General features: G+C 41.1%; 2 protein-coding genes across 3 annotated transcripts in view; one reads left to right on the forward strand and one right to left on the reverse strand.

The window, feature by feature from the left end:
• Window positions 1–3,038: 3,038 nt before the first annotated feature.
• Window positions 3,039–9,667, forward strand: LOC122102359 (cytochrome c oxidase subunit 6C). Its single transcript, XM_042673010.1, has 4 exons — window positions 3,039–3,110; window positions 4,033–4,159; window positions 7,626–7,754; window positions 9,574–9,667. The coding sequence occupies exons 2-3, from the start codon at window positions 4,046–4,048 to the stop codon at window positions 7,737–7,739; spliced, it is 228 nt and encodes a 75-aa protein (XP_042528944.1). The 5' UTR covers window positions 3,039–3,110; window positions 4,033–4,045; the 3' UTR covers window positions 7,740–7,754; window positions 9,574–9,667.
• A 1,234-nt stretch (window positions 9,668–10,901) lies between these two features.
• Window positions 10,902–12,668, reverse strand: part of Vps13b (vacuolar protein sorting 13 homolog B) — a 505,216-nt gene continuing 503,449 nt past the window's right edge. For both annotated transcript variants that reach the window (XM_042673185.1, XM_042673186.1), the window contains exon 62: window positions 10,902–11,980. In XM_042673185.1, coding sequence (XP_042529119.1) covers window positions 11,732–11,980 — 249 coding nt within the window. In that variant the 3' untranslated portion in view covers window positions 10,902–11,731. The remainder of the gene's footprint in view (window positions 11,981–12,668) is intronic.

The following is a 12,668-nucleotide window of genomic DNA, read 5'->3' on the forward strand; positions in this document are numbered from 1 at the left end:
TATCTCATCCCCTAAAAATTTCCTTAGATCTTTTTTTTTTTTTTTTTTTTTGGTCGTGGGGCTTGAACTCTGGGCATGGGTGCTGTCCCTCAGCTCTTCAACTCAAGACTAGCACTCTACCACTGGAGCCACAGTGCCACTTCTGGTTTTCTGAGTGACTTACTGGAGATAAGAATCTCATGGACTTTCTGGCCCAGGCTGGCTTTGAACTGCGATCCTCAGATCTCAGCCTCCTGAGGATTACAGGCATTAACCACCAGTGCCTAGCTTTCTTAGATCTTTATCAACAAAAAAATTACAGTTACATTCTGAGAAAAATGCCCATTCCAAGCTTTGCAATGGTCCTTATCTTCTGTTTTTCTGTAGACACAATTTCCAGGGAAGTTTGCATATATATGCTTTGCAATGTCAGGTGGGTTTTTCTGGAGAACCTCCTGGGTATTCTTTTTGTGTCTGCATCTCTGAAAACTTGTATTTTCTTAGTGATAGTGAATAGCGATAAGAAAATTCCTTAAGTATTAACCCTAAGATATAACTTGAACTCATATTTTATTGTTAAATATGAAAGTATCTGTAAAATATAGGCTAAAGAGTCAATAGATCTTCCCACATGGTTTGCCAAATGCTGGAATTGCTATTTCACCTTATATTGAGATTGTTTTTGTTGTTGCTGTGGTTGATCTTCGGAGGTGGTAGTGGTACTGGGGTTGGAGCCTAGAACTTCATATTTGCTAGGGAGATGTTTTATTGCTTGAGCTTTGCCTTTACTCCTTTTTGCCCTGGTTATTTTTGAGATATGCCTTGCTTTTTTTGTGCGGGTCCTAAGGCTTGAACTCAGGGCCTGGGCCTGAGTTTGGGTGTTCAAGGTTTGCACTCTACAGCAGTACCACATCTGGCTTTTGGGCAGTTAATTGGAAATAAATGTCTCACGGACTTTCCTTCCTGGGCTGGCTTTAAACTGCAATCCTCAGATCTCAGCCTCCTGAGTAACTAGAATAAGAGACATGAGGTACATATGCTAGGGTCTTGCTTTTTGCCTGGGTGGTCTGTACCATGATCCTTCTATTTATAATTCCTACTGTAGCCTGGTTGACAAACACATGCCAACATACCCAGCCTTTTAAGCTATTTTTTTTTTTCTGTTGAGATGGAGTCTTAAGAACTTTTGAGCTGGGCTACCCTGGAACCATGATCCACCCAGTCTCCATCTTCTGAATAGCTTGGGATACAGGCAGGAGCCACAGGTAGGTGCTCTGATATTAATCTTGCTTTTTAACTTTTTAGCCCCTCACATTTCTAAACCCACCAAAGTACTCATTACTTTTCCTACTGATTTATATTATGATAGAAAGGACTGAAGTTTTTTTAGGGAATATTACTGCATAATTTGTTTCAGAGTCAATTTGATTTCTTTTAGCTTTTGGTGTTATAATTTGTTATGGTGTAGGTTTGGGACATATACTGCAAGGGTGTAACTCAGGGAAGATGATTCCTCTCAGGACACTGAGAGTAGCAATATAGTAGCCAGAACAGAGGGTTCCCTAATACCTAGCAAAACAGTGACATCTTTTCACAATTTTTAAGATAACACATTGATTTGGTGATTGTCAAGGCCAGGAGGAAAAGACACAGAGGAAACAAGACCATTGCTTTGTCTATTTATCAATTAAGGGATTCTATCTCCCACAGTTAGATGTGTCCTCTGGTTGAAGATCACTTTGAAGGGGAACTGAGTTCTAACCACTGTGAGTACTTACATGAAATATAACTCCCAATAGCCTAGCCATCCTAGTTTATTTCATGGAGAGATGTAGAATAAATCCAGTCTTCAAACTCATCCGGGTTTTATTCTAGAGTAACTTATATCAGACTTAAATCGAGGACTTAAATCAGATTATCAAAATCTTTCTCGTCCTTCCAATATAAAAAGATCCTTCTAAACAGACTTTCTTTACCCCTATGTTACTTAACTTTTTCCATTGCTCTTATATCCATCTGATATATTTTTGTTTATTATTTGACTCATTCACCTGCATATAAGCTTCACAAGGGCGGGTTTTGAATGTCATTAATTTCTGGAAACAACACACATGGCAGGCACAGAATACACCCTGGCCTTACATTCTTGCAGATCTGCAAGACCTCTTCTCCATCCCACTATAAATTTCCTTTTCCCCTCTCCCCAAAGAGATCCTTTCTAGTAGTTTCCACAGAAGTTGTAGGGTAGAGTTTTATTGACTTTACCAGTGTTCTTTGGTCAAAGGCATGGATGGCACTGTTTGGTCACTCTGGAATTATATTCTCAATTGGAGTAGGATTTGGTTTATCTATAACCACATAGCTCCAAGTGGGGAAGGGTTGATTCTTTGAAAGGCTATCAGGCACTTCTACTAGAAGGAAAGAAGAAGGGCAGAACTGGTAAAAGGACAGGGGGAGAGATACATATTCAGAATGTCTACTTACCAAGCACAATCCCATTCAATTTGCACCACAACCAAGAGAGGGTACCATGATAGAGGCGAAAGCCGACTTAAAATCGAATTAAGACAATTTGCTAGCTAGAATGGTGCTGAGCTGAGCCTCACATCCAGTTCTATTGGACTCTAGACCAGAACTCATGCAAACTCCTTTCTAGTTAATTTCTCTTCATTCATTCACCAGGAGTTTATTGTGATTGGCTCTGCCATTTTTAAAGAGCCACTCCACTCCATCCAGGAAAGGCTCCTAGAGTCATCAAGATTTGCCACATTCTTGCACATGGTTGGATCAATCCTTTGGTTCAGGATAATTTTTTCTGCATTTGTAGAGTACAGAAAAGTACTTTTTCCTTCACATATTAAATACTTTGAATTTCTTAATAAACTCATACTCTGTGTGAGCAAGGTTATCATTTCTAACTTATGAGAGAAATCTATCTGTGGAACTGCACAAGGTGGAGGCTGCCCTGTGTCAAGGTACTTCAACTATGACCTACAGGGCGCACGCCACAAGCCTTTTGGACTTCTTCGGCTACCGTCGTCACGTGCTCGGCCCGCATCTTCCTTCTGCGCCTGCGCGCTGCGGGTCCGCAGTCCATTTCTCCTGCTGCGGGGAAGGACGTTGGTGTGGAGGTGAGGCCGGGCGGCGTTGGAGGCCCGCGTCCGCGTTTCCACGGCGCCGGGGTGTCCCGGGGTGGCGTAGCGACTCTACGAGGCCGTCGTGGCGGAGCCTTGGGTTTCTTTCCACCACAGCTCCCTTTCGCCCCTCGGCGGCTTCGGGAGGGCGGCGGGCCGCGGGGGGCCGCGGGGGGCCGCGGGGCGCTGAGGCGGGCCGCGGGGCGCTGAGGCGGGCCGCGGGGGGCTGAGGCGGCCCCGGGCCTGGCTCGGCCGTGGGGCGTCCGGGCGCCTGCGCGCTCGCGGCCGGCCTCCAGGCCTGCCTCCCCCGGCGCCGTGCGCCCTGTCGGGTCAGTGTGACCTTGCCTGGCTCACCGTTATAACCGCCCTGCCCCGTCCGCGGGGGCTTGCGGCAGCCGGACGGGGCGGCGGCGGCGGCCTCGGCGGCAGCCCGCGGGCCTCGGCCCCCCACCCACCCCCACCGCGGGGCCTGCCGGCGGGGAGCCCCCCCCCCCACCCACCCCCACCGCGGGGCCTGCCGGCGGGGAGCCCCCCCCCCCACCCACCCCCACCGCGGGGCCTGCCGGCGGGGACCCCCGCCCGCCCCCCACCCACCCCCACCGCGGGGCCTGCCGGCGGGGACCCCCGCCCGCCCCCCACCGCCTCGGCCGGAAACGGGCGCCGCACCGCGCTCGCACCTGTGTACGGTTGGGAAGATATTTTAGGTGTGCTGTCTGGTTGCTTGGCTGTTGCCCGGTTACCAGGTTGTTTGGAATAGTAGTTGAGCGCCGGAGAGAAGAGATGAAGTGGGTGAAGCCACCGCTCACCTTTGCTCTGTGGGAGTAGCCAGTCACTAGCTGTTAAAATGCCTCGTTGTGGGTGCGAGATCTTCAGGTGTCTTACTGTGTCCTGAAACGTTCTTTTGTCTCTATCTATTAAGGACTGTTGCTACCATGGCTTCTGGTACATTGGCAAAACCTCAGATGCGGGGTCTTCTGGCCAAGCGTCTGCGGATTCATATTGTTGGAGCATTCATTGTCTCTTTGGGGGTCTCAGCTCTCTATAAGGTATGTACATTAGTTTATTGTTTTGTGTTTAAGGTAATGGAGTGTGTATTTTAAAACGATTTTTAGCTTAGTTAAGGAGTATTTAGGTATTGGGGCTTGAACCTGGGACCTCCAAAAAACTCCCTCTTGGGTGGGGGCAAGCTCTAGTAGTAGTGTTTAATCTCCCCCACAAAAAGAGGTGGAGAGCAGGAGAGGAAAGAAGGAACGAATGAATTCTTACCTTTCCTGAACTTCAATGGGATGGTAACCTCATAGATAGCTTACCTTCCATCTTTAGATGGAGTTGTGTCATTTTGCTAGGCCTGCCAAAACCAAAGTGGTAGATCGAATTAGATGACAAGTTTTTTTTTTTCCTCTCATAGTTCTGAATACTTGAAATCTGTAGATAGGTTTGATTTCTTCTGAGTCTCTTCACCTTTGCTTATAGAAGTTTGTCATCTTTCTTTCTACATGGTTCTTTGTAGGGTCGCCTGGCAGTGGCTTAATTTCCTCCTGAAAAAACACAACTGATACTGGACTCACTCTAAAAGCTTCATTTTAAACATTAATTAATTTAAAGACATATTTCCAAGTAGTTACATTCTCAATATTAGAAATTCAGACTTTAACACATGAATTTTGGGAGAACAAAGTTCTCCCCTCAATATATGGTACATAATAATGCAGAGGTGTAGGAAAAGCAGTAAGTCTGTTGGGCACCTTGAAAAGTTGTCTTTTTTTTTTTTTTTTTTTTTTCCGTCCATCGTGGGGCCTGCACTCTGGGCCTTGGCTCTGTCACTGAGCTCTTCACTCAAGGCTAGCGCTACCACTTGAGCCACAGCACCACTTTTGGTTTTCTGAGTGGTTTATTGGAGATAGAGTCTCAGGGACTTTCCTGCCCAGGCTGGCTTTGAACCACAATCCTCAGATCTCAGCCTCCTGAGTAGCTAGGATTACAAATGTGGAGCCACTGGCACCCAGCAGAATTCAGATTTTTAAAATTCTTCCTACTTAGAATTTTTTGTCTATATTCTAGCTATGCTGTGAGCTTCATTAAGGAAAGTATCTTTTTTTTTTTTTTTTGTCCTGAGGCTTGAACTCAGCCTATATGCTGTCCCTGAGCTCTTTTGGTCAAGCTAGTGCTCTACCGTTTGAGTCACAGATCAACTTTCGGGTTTTTTTTTGTAGTTAAATGGAGATGTGTCTCTGTCTCAGACTTTTCCTGCCGGGCTGGCTTCACCCTCAATCCTAAGCTCTGGTACCCAGCCATATCTTTTATTTTTATGGTGCCACCCCATTGCCTGATACACAGATGTTTAAAGATATTTGTTGATAAGAGGGAGTATCTAAAATTCAGTAGTTCCAAGTGTTTTGGAGGAAACAAAAGGTAGGACTAAAGCTCCTTGAGAGCTTAAATATATTGGATGTTGAAAGATAGAATCAAAAGTGGTTTGGGGAAAAGGATATTTTGAGTCAGAGTTCTTTATTACAGGGAGTGGAATTTGAACTTGTAAGGTTTGGGAGAATTTGGAGAGCAAAGAGGAATAACACTGAACACAAGCAGTAAATGGGTATATGCTCTGGGACCCTTTGAAAGAGACAGGCATAAAAATATTTTTGCCTACCGTGTAGTGAACATGAAATGAATGTGGAAGGAGGACTGGATGATAGAGTAATTATTATATTCCTTGATTCTCTCATTGTCAGCGATCAAGTCTGACCTATAACTTCTTGTATGATTCTTATCACTTCTAACTGGTGGTCCTCAGACTAGATCTGTTAATTTTTTTGGGTTATCATCATTCAATGTGTAGAAGTTTTAAAATTTGATCTACAGCAAAAATATATTCTTGCATTGTGACTCAGTTAACTTATTATATATGTGTATGTATGTATGAGAAATTATAAATGTATATTGCATATTTACAAAAGTTTGATGGGACAAAATATGTAATGCACTCTTAATTTCTATTTTATCTTTTTGAAGTGTTGGCTGTAGCCTTCTACATTGGTTTCTTGCCCTACTGATGAGTAGTGGATTAAATTATCATTATCCCTATCATTTATAATATAGTAGCTCTTCAGAAGTATTTGCTATTACTGAATTCCCTTTCCCATGCTTATGAGCATATAAGAAACTTTTTGAAAAATCTCATTTCCTGGCAGATTCTTTAAAAGTATAATGACAAGTTTTGTCTGTTTCTTTAGATAGGTTAGTTGTGGTCTACAGAGCCAGCAGACTGGCATTTTGTACTAGGCTGTTATATAGAGCTCAGTACTTTGTATTTTCTGTCTGTATTAAGAAATGGGATAGTGCCAGACACTTGATAGAGGGCTCTTACTGAGTTCTTCATCAAGTAGCATGATTCTACATTCTGTAATGCACACACTGATATTGATTAGCATTTGAATTATACTGTTTTCTAAAATTAGGTATTAGATTTGAGTTTGGTATATTAACCAAACAAACCCACTAAGCAGTGTTTTGTGGAGAATAAAACTTCTACTTTTGTCATAGATAAGCAGTTGAATTCTGCTTGAGCCACATGCTAGGTAGTGCTTCTAGACCTTCATCAAGTTGCTTAACTCCACTTCAGTAAAAGAATCTTCATTCTTTGTTCATCTCTCCCATTTGTATGCAAAAAACAAAACCTCAGCAAAGTGAGCTCCCTCTTATCCTTTCCTTTGATGATTCTTCACTTGTAGCAGTTTCAAGACTTTCTGTCAGTGATTAGTAGTGGTCCTCTTGAGTCTATTCCATCATTTGTTGCACTGCCAACTCCTAGAACCCGTGTTGAAATGCAAATCACCCCAAATTATTATTATTATTTTTTGCTGGTCCTGGGGCTTGAAGTCAGGGCCTGGGCTTTGTCCTGATCCTCTCTTGTGTTCAAGGATAGCACTGTACCACTTGAGCCACAGCACCACTTCCAGCTTTTTCTGAGTAGTTTGTTGGAGGTAAGAGTCTCACGGACTTCTGCTCAGGCTAGCTTTGAATGGCAATTCTCAGGTCTCAGCCTCCTAAGTAGCTAGGATTATAGTTATGAGCCACCTGTGTCAGGCTGACCCCAAACTGTTTTTTCTTGGTCATTCAGATGTAGACACCTAACAAATCAGTGTCATATTCCTTTAAAATCCATACTGTGGCTAAAAGTGAACCTGTTTTTAGTATGAATATAGAAATATGGATTTGCTGGAGGGAAGACTACTCCCTGATGTCTTTTACCTTTTTGGGTTGTACTCTGGCTCTTACCAGTCTGTACCTTTGTTTTACCAGACATGCATACAAACATTCCTACACACTACCCACCCAAGAAAAGGTATTATCTGTCCATAGGCAAAGAGCTTGTAATTTTCCATGAGACTACGTTCTTGTATCTGTATCTCCTCTTCTACCCCTTAGGAAATGCAGGGCTCTGGTGAAAGAATATACATAAACTTTGTCTTTCATATAATCTTTAAGATGTCCCTCAATGTTTCTTTTTAGTTTGGTGTGGCTGAACCAAGAAAGAAGGCATATGCAGATTTCTACAGAAATTATGATTCCATGAGAGATTTTGAGGAGATGAGGAAGGCTGGTATCTTTCAGAGTGCAAAATGAATTTGGAACGTAAAGGTAATACAGTTACTTGGGTCTCTGTTCTCATTTGTCCTATAAATTTGCATGTCATTATTACACTTTGTTTTCATTATGGAGCTTGAACTCAGGGCCTGGGCACTGTCCCTGAGCTCTTTTGCTCAAGGCTAGCACTCTACCATTGTGAGCCACAGCTCCACTTCTGGTTTATGAGTGGTTAGTTGGAGATGAGTCTTATAGGGACTCATCTGCCCCAGCTGGCTTCAAACCACAACCCTCAGATCTCAGCCTCCTGAGTAGCTAGGATTACATTTTCTTTACTGAAGTTTTGTACCAAGTTTTTTTCTTTTCTGCCAAAAAATGATGTGGGAAATTTTTCTGTGTTTGTGTGCTGGTACTGGATCTTTTCAGGGCCTTGCACTACTCTTACTTGGCTTTTTCTCTTACTGCTGGCTTTCTACCTCCTGAGCCATATCTAGTCATATTTTTGCAGGTTACAGACATTTGTCTGGGCTGGCTTTGATTTCAGCTTCTAGAGTAGATAGGATTACAGGCATGAGCCATTAGAATATTAACTATTGCAGTAAATGAACATTTCTGAAATGTCTTTTATTTGTATCATTCATTTCTCTGTGGTATTTTGTAGTTTTCCATGTATTTGTTCATATTCTTTCATTCCTAATGTTTTGTTCTTTTTGAAATGTCATGGGACTTGAACATCGGGCCTGGGTGCTGTCTCTGAGCTCTTTAGCTCAAGGTTAGTGCTCTACCACTTGAGCCACAGCGCCACTTCCAGTTTTCTGATGGTTAATTGGAGATAAGAGTCTTACAGACTGTCCCTGCTTGGGCAGGCTTTGAACTGCAATCCTCAGATCTCAAGTCTCCTGAGTAGCTAGGATTATAGGCGTTAGAAACTGATTTCGTTGTGTTCATTTTGGCTTCTGCAACTTTGCTTTCATTTCTTTCTATGCTTTTTTTTCCTATCCCTTCTCATTTTCTGTACATTTTTGTATATGGAATTGTTAGTGTTGTTTCTTTTTCCTCTTTGGATTCCTTTTGTTTTTTTCATACTGTATTGATTAGAAGGTGGCCAGGAACAAGCACATTTGCCTTGTTTCTAATTCTAATTACAGGAAAAGCTTTCAAGTCATCTTCCTTTTGGTTTGACATAATTTATGAGTTCATCATGTTTTATATTTATTTTTTAGTACCAGTACTAAGGCTTGAGGTCAGGGCCTGTCTCTTGGCTTGTTTGCTTTTGGCTAGTGCTGTACCACTTGAGCCACAGTTCCACTTTGGGCTTTTTGATGGTTAATTGGAGATAATTGTCTCAGACTTTCTTGTCCTGATTTGCATGGAACTGTGATCCTCAGATCTCAGCCTCCTGAGTAGCTATTATAAGTACATTGCACTTCAGTATCTAATTGTTTTTATTATGAAAAGGTGTTTTGTCAAGATGTCTTCTCTGTATGTTTATGTGGTTTCTGTTACTGTGATGCATCATATTTTAATAGTGTGTGTTGAACCATCCTGCATTCTAGGAATTAGTTTCTTGGCCCTCAATTATAATCCTTATAATATGCTATTAAATTTGGTTGGCTAGGAATCTTTACTCTCATTTTTTACATGGTGAAAGTGTCTCTGCTCCTCTTCCCCCCTTTCTCCTTTATGAGTAAGGAGGAAAAAGGTAGTGTATTAGGAGCTTGAAAAGAAGCTTGGAAAATGAGTCTCCAGATCATACAGCCTGAACTGGGCTTCCTGCTGGGTGAAAGTGAGTAGTCAGTGTAGGGTTCACTAATAGGAATATATGCCAACCTCATTTTTGTCATTAACTTAGCCCTTGTGTTTCTCTTCACAGAATTTCTTTGGATTGACCTGTGTTCCTGAACTATGAAACATAAATATGTGGGCTGATAGTTTCTCTTATAAATAAACAAATACTGTGGACCGAAGTCTGTTCAGTTATTCATATTGATAATTCAGGGCATTAAAAAGCATCATACTTGGTTGGAAATTTTTAAGTTACTTATAAACATTGTAAAGATAAATTATCTCAGTATTTTTTCTTTAATATTTAGTTGCTCTGATTTTTTTTTTCCTATTGTACTAAAGATAATTCTGGCTGCCATTGCTCCGGCTTTGAAGGAGTGTCTGGGAGTCCAAATGAGGTGTCTCTGTACTGTGGGCTTTCAGAAGGGTTAGACAGTGAGTCCAATAAAAATCTGTCCTTGGGGCCTCATTTTCATGATGGGATAGCCTTGCTGTCACCAAAGATAATTAAAATGCAATTACTGAGGAGTACTTAGAATTTGCTTTGCTAAAGAGTAGTTTGTAGAGTTGGAATATGTAATTTAGAAAAACAAGTGCTGGAATTGAGTAATATTTGCTGATGATTCAGCAGTGTGGTAGCTTTTTTGGAATATATTATTGCTGATATTACAGCAAGTATCAAAAGTTAGGTTTATTAACACTGGTTTTAATCACAGTCCCTTAATAAACTGTATTTTACTCTTTTTAACTCATAGGTAAGATACTTGAATCCTGGTGATAGGAACTGACTCAGTGAAAAACTTCAATGTAAAAAGCTCCTTTGGTGATGTGACCTTTAATACACTATCAGTGAAAGACACAATATAAAAAGTCCATTTAGCTGGGTGCTGGTGGCTCACACTTGTAATCCTAGCTACTCAGGAAGCAGATTTGAAGATTGTGGTTCAGAGCTAGCCCAGGCAGAAAGTATGAGACTCATCTCCAGTTAACCATCATAAAACCAGAAGTGACACTGTGGCTCAAAGTGGTAGAGTGCTAGCCTTGAGCAAAAGAGCTCAGGGACCATGCCCAGGCCCTCAGTTAAAGCCCATGACCGCCCCCAACCCCCAAATAAAAAGTCCATTTAACAGAAGATGTTTACATAGTAATCCAGGACATTTTATTTTAAATAATTTTATAATACTTGAGAGTATGCAAAATACATAAAACGTACACATACAAGAGTTAGTACATATTCACATCCTTAAAAATATACTTGAGGTTGACCAAAAGTCACTTTCCTAAATCAAAGGCATTTTTCATATTCAGCTTGAATGTCCGTTAGCCTGTTTTTCCACTAACCACGTTATAATATAATGGTGATATGCCAATAACCTCTGAGTTAAATCAGAGAGCTTTTATAATAGCATTTTTACCCTGACAATTGATAGCAAAAAGTTGTAGGGCCAAATATGAATGCAGTCAGTGGGCATGTTTAAATTAATTGGACCATGAGATATTTACCAAGCATTTTAAGATCCATTGACCTCAGATTTTTGAGTTAAACCCATTTGTAGATGCCAAATAATATTTGCCAGACATGTTCATTGCTTTGTCAAGTCAGTTTGTCCAAGAAAACTATCTGAACTGATATTATCATTGGGGTTTTTAATTCCTGAGATTACCTGAGCACTTCATGTCTTTTCATAGAAAAAAAATGTACTATTTAGCTTGTCTACTAAGACTTTATAAAATTACCTGGACAGTTAAGAGTTAAGTTCAGTAAAATGCAGACATTGAAGGCAATATACAAGGCAGCTATCACTCAAAGAACTGCATTGCAAATTTCGACAAATCCAAGAAGTTGAACTAAGTCCTAAGCATTTCATTTCCAGAATCTGAACCTTGGCAGATGCAGGATAAGTAGTGATATCATCCCTGTTCCAGAACAGATGCATTCTAAATCTGAATCACATTTTGCTGTAGAGCTGAACAATAATAGATCCACATATTGGAAGTTTGCAAGTGGCACTCTGGAGCAAAAAAAAGGAATGTTTTCTATGTGCAGTAGAAATAGAACATGTTTAGGATTTTGTTGAAAAATGGATTTTTAAAAATCCATCTTGTTTTAGGGAGAAAATTTCAGAAATGTCTAGAAAATTGGTATACTTGTAACTAGAAAAATGTTGGCCCCATGTCCATGTTGAATTGCAACTAGCTCTGGGGTTCTTGTCTAAAAAAGCAGTAAGTAACTCCTTATACCAGATTTAGGGGAATCCTTTCCTCAGGGCTTTATTTTTCACCATGGTAAATTTACTAATAAAGACCTGAGCAAAATGTGGGTCAGCCAGATAGTTGTATGTTTTAACAGTGGATGGGGGTGGTTCCACAGCGGTTACAGGGCATGGTACTTGAATGGAAGAGCAGCTGGGGGCCATGTGACAAGATGTCTTTGCAATGTAGTCCACAAGTCTGTTGTACTGTTGTTCTGACAGTCTCTCTCGAACTCCATCCACCTAGGATCCAAAAATGATGACTCATTAGTTGCCAAACCTCTTATAAGGAGTCTTCTGTAACAAACTGACTTCTTTTCCTTCATACATTTGTACATTATACTTGATAACTGGTAAGTCATTTTGTCTAAAACCTTGTTACACCTTTTATTTTCCCTCTGATACATGGCAGTGACAACAGTAGTTTCAGGCCAAAAAGAGCTTTGCATGAAAATAACAGGTATAAGGACCCCACCAGTGTAACATAAAATTCCCATCTTGAAAGATGATTTGATAACATTTTACTATATTAAAATTTTTACTCTATTAAAACATCTCTATTTACCAAGAAGCCAAGGAACAAAAAATAAAGATGTCTTTTCCTGAGCTCAAATCTTAGCTAACGTTAAACTCAGCATGGTAAAAATAAAAGCTGTTGGCCTGGCTCCCCAAACCACTTTGGATAGAACTTCACTTTGACAGAAAGTGGAGAAGAGCACCTCATTCGAACCGGTGGCTCTGGGTAGAGCAGTAAAAACTATTAAAGTGTAACTTTTTCTGTCAAGATTTAAAGCCAGAGAAAATAGAAAAAGTGGGCAAAGGAAGGGGAAATTTTTATAGAAAAAAGGGAGGATGCAGAATACATTTATGGTTCATAAAAGTCTGGCTCATCTTCAGTGGAACTCAAATGAGCTGAGATATACTACCTAGG

The sequence above is a fragment of the Dipodomys spectabilis genome, unplaced genomic scaffold, assembly GCF_019054845.1.
Source record: "Dipodomys spectabilis isolate Male_0828 unplaced genomic scaffold, ASM1905484v1 ptg000783l, whole genome shotgun sequence".
NCBI classification, from domain to species: domain Eukaryota; kingdom Metazoa; phylum Chordata; class Mammalia; order Rodentia; family Heteromyidae; genus Dipodomys; species Dipodomys spectabilis.

Coding starts and splice junctions, on each gene's coding strand:
- LOC122102359 (XM_042673010.1), top strand. CDS start 4,046: ATGGCTTCTGGTACATTGGCAAAACCTCAGATGCGGGGTCTTCTGGCC. Junction 4,160..7,625: donor GGGTCTCAGCTCTCTATAAG/GTATGTACATTA, acceptor GTTTCTTTTTAG/TTTGGTGTGGCTGAACCAAG.